This window comes from Trifolium pratense, linkage group LG6, assembly GCF_020283565.1.
Source record: "Trifolium pratense cultivar HEN17-A07 linkage group LG6, ARS_RC_1.1, whole genome shotgun sequence".
In the NCBI taxonomy this organism is placed as follows: domain Eukaryota; kingdom Viridiplantae; phylum Streptophyta; class Magnoliopsida; order Fabales; family Fabaceae; genus Trifolium; species Trifolium pratense.
The window spans coordinates 3,314,080-3,317,958 of NC_060064.1; the positions used below are offsets into that span (position 1 = coordinate 3,314,080).

The following is a 3,879-nucleotide window of genomic DNA, read 5'->3' on the forward strand; positions in this document are numbered from 1 at the left end:
AAAAAAAAAGGATGTAATTGATTAGATTCCACCTTTCTAGGAAGTTTGTTTATTGGATTCCTTATTCAAACAAACACCTGCCTCCAACTTGTGCAAAATCTTCAATGTCCAACAACATTGTAGCAAAAGGGAACTGTGTCAGAAGAATAACTATATCTCACCTCTACCAACAAACACACTATATTTCCCTTACAACCTAAAGGGGAGACACAAAACTTTCATTTTTTTTTCTTTGCCAAAGCCAAAGGTAGCTAGAAAAGCAGGACATGAAATAATTCAACTTCCTATTTTTTTTTTTCTGATAAATCACTCGATTATTTGCCACTGCACACAACGTTACAAGAAACAATCATCGCTCTCGGTATATCTTTCTGCAGATGAACATATCAGATCAGCAACTCCACTCAACTTCTTATGTCAAGTGAAATTTTTGTCCTGCCGAAAAAAAGCACGAAATCAAATTTCATCTATGAATAGGCTTTGATAGGATAATGCTATAAACTTCCACAATTTACCAAGACATAAACCAACCACCTATGTTTTGATTATTTGAACTTTGTCGATGATTCGACAAATGGTAACAGTCCGAACAATGGTCAGGAAATATTCTCTCTTTTAGCGGTTCACAAGCTTCCGGCAAAACCTTGTCAGAGTATCCTCTAACATTAGAGCAGTTCCATGGATAGTTTGAGCTCACATTAAGGGTGATATTTGATAAGCAGATATCCACAAAATTGTCACCTTCTATACCCTCTATAAGACCTGCTTTTGTTATATTTTCTCCTGTCACGTCCTCGAAAGTAATTCTTTCAATCACCGGTTGAGCATTTGGGTCATAACCATCATCTGGATGTTCACCATATGAACCGGTGAACCTAATAGCAATATCAACATTAGTCAATGTCATGTTAGAGACATAGACGTTTCTAACATAACCGCCTCTTCCGGGTGAAGTCTTTATTCTGATTGCAGAATATGAATCATAAAAGTGTATATCTTTAGCACGAACATTTGATACACCGCCCGACATCTCACTTCCAATAGCTATCCCTGCGCTTGTACGAGTTCTCCCAACAAGCCTGTGGATGACGATATTTGTGCTCGGACGACCAAATGCAATTCCATACTCGTCCCATCCGCTTTTGATGGCAATCAAATCATCACCAGTGCTTATATAACAGTCTTCAATGCACACATCATCAGAAGAGTCTGCACACATTTTGAAAGTAAATGTGAGATTCTAAGTTTGGAAATTGTCAATTACATACGGAACATGGCATTCTAGTCTAAGGGAGTATTAGAGATAAAGTTAGTTAATAACGTTAGTGGAGAGTTAGTTAAGTTAGTTAGGTTAGTTATCGGTGTTATCTCCTTCATTTTCATATGGATTCATATGTATAAATAGAGTCTTTTGTATTCGTTATTGATCGAGTTATCAATAAATGAGATGTTTCGGTAATAGGGAGAAAGTTCACCTGGATCAATCCCGTCTGTATTTGGTGAATCGAGAGGAGCAAGAATTGTGACATTCTGAATTGTGACTTGGCTGCAATATACAGGATGAATTGTCCAAAATGGAGAATCCAAGAATGTTAAATTTGAAATGAGAATCCCGGTTGAATTTATCAATTCTACCAAATGCGGACGTGTATAATCCAGAGTTTTGTTTCTAAACTTGCTCCACCAGATACTCCCTTGACCATCAATAATTCCCTCGTTACCTTCATTGAGACACAATCGCATCAATAAACCAACATGTATAGAGAACAACGGAAGTTATTTGTCGTATATTACAAACCTGTTATGATAACATCAGTCAAATTGCTTCCATAGATGAGGCTCCTATGTCTCCCACCCGGCAACTCCCTTCCTCGTCCATAAGACGGTAGAGGATCAACAACCGGCCAATCCTCGAAGTTCTGTTACAAGCACGATACATATTCATACATATATCATAATCAAATCAAGACCGCGAGATCTAAGCAAATTAGACTAACAAGTTTTTAGGACTTAAAGCCTAGTGCATAAAATATACAAACCTGGTTTACCATATTGATTATTCAAACACCAATTTTAAATAAATGCATAGTCCTTATATAGTAAATTAATCAAATATCTCAGAAATTACCTATATATAGTAATCAACTAAAATAAACCAACAAACACTACATTGATTGACTAGTAATACTGAAACTGAGAGTGACATTTAGGCTTTACAAAGATTGGTTTCTTACCGTTGATCCAAGAATTACTGCATCCTTGTCCAACCACAAAGTTAGGTGGCTAATGAGATCAAAACTACCGGTTAACCACCTACCGGCTGGAACAAAAAGCTTGGCTCCACCTTTGTCTGAAAAAGAATTTAGGTAGAAAATCGCATTCTGAAACGATTTTGTGTTGAGAGTGATCCCGTCGCCAACAGCACCAAATTCAGTAATACTGACACTATGAGGTCTAACTTTGTCCAAGTTTGTCTCTTTGCAAAGTGTGATGCTCCACACTTTCCATGAGCTACAACACAACAATGCAAGTACCAGAAACACATCCACAATCTGCAAAACATAAATTTTTTTCACAAAATCAGTGAAACCACAAACAAACACTAGAAGCTTCCCAGCTTTGGATTCTATCAAATTTATTAAACCATTAACAAAAAAAACATAATTTTCTTTCTCATGCTTCTTCAACAGTAACTAAAAGTAGGATCTAGAAATTCAAGTCTGAGTAGTTGAAATTCTACTCAGATCAGTTACATTATCACAAAAACAAAAACCAAAATTGAAAAACCAATCACAACCCATTTTTTATTTTCTCTAACAAAATCCAACTATTTTAAGAATCAACAGAAACAATTAACTCAAATTACATCAAAATTAACAAGTACTATTCTTGATCTGCAAAAAAATAAAATTTTTAAAATAAAAAAAAAAAAGTACTTTTAGATCTTACTTAATTACTTCATTCAATTGAAATATAACAAAACAACAACCATTGTTACAAGAGAAGTACTACTTACTGTTGAAGGTTTCCTCATAAGAATGAGATCCGTTATTTAGGTTTTGAATTGAAAAATGGAGTTGCTAGTGATGAAAAAGACTGGAAAAATGTGAAGTAGAAGATGAGATTTTGGTTATTAATTAGATAAGAAAAATGTTAAGGAACAATAAGAAAGTTTGATATTGATTGGGTGGGTCAATTGATGATAGAGTAAACACAACACACCACCACCCAAATCATTGATAGAGACTGTTGTTGCTAACAAAAATATAAACACCAGTAGGACCCTCTAAAATTAAACTCTTTTTTTTCCTCTCTTTAATGGGTCAAGAAAGAAGAAGAAGAAGAAAGAAAGAGAAAGTGTTGTATGAATGAATGAATGAAGAGAGTGAAAGTGATGAAGATGTTAAACTAAAAAAGAGTGAAGTTTGATTTATGAAACTGTTGTTAAAGTTTGAGACAGTGACATACAAACATAGACAGACAGTGATTAAGGTTGGAAGTTTGTTGAATTTAGATTTGCATGGTGGTGTTGTTGGTGAAGAATGAATGAATGAATGAAGATTGAGTTTGAGAAAGAGAAAGAAACAATGAATTTGTCTCAGTGAAGATTCAGAATCATCATCATGATCACTATGTTTAGCTTTAACTACTTGACACTACTACTACTTCGGATCCTTACTACTAACTACTATGCTAATCATTTGTTCTTGTTTTTCCTATATATTAAGTCAACATTATAAAGTGCTTAAGTATATTCAGCCCAAAAATATTAAATGTACTATAGAATAGGATCAATAGTATTTTGACACACAAATACAATACCATACTATACTATATATCTGACACCGCATAAAATACACCGAAATTGTGAGAATGAAT

At 34.4% G+C, this 3,879-nt stretch overlaps 1 protein-coding gene across 1 annotated transcript; it reads right to left on the minus strand.

Annotated features, from left to right (window-relative positions):
• On the minus strand, window positions 1–3,879 carry LOC123891045 (probable polygalacturonase). The gene is made up of 6 exons (XM_045940830.1): window positions 3,017–3,879; window positions 2,235–2,552; window positions 1,799–1,919; window positions 1,476–1,721; window positions 535–1,209; window positions 1–435 (listed from the first exon to the last, which is right to left on the minus strand). Exons 1-6 carry the CDS (start codon window positions 3,032–3,034, stop codon window positions 413–415), a joined length of 1,401 nt encoding a protein of 466 aa, XP_045796786.1. The 5' UTR covers window positions 3,035–3,879; the 3' UTR covers window positions 1–412.

Coding starts and splice junctions, on each gene's coding strand:
- LOC123891045 (XM_045940830.1), bottom strand. Junction 1,920..2,234: donor CAGTAATTCTTGGATCAACG/GTAAGAAACCAA, acceptor TGCTTGTAACAG/AACTTCGAGGATTGGCCGGT. Junction 436..534: donor TTCAAATAATCAAAACATAG/GTGGTTGGTTTA, acceptor TTTTTTCGGCAG/GACAAAAATTTCACTTGACA.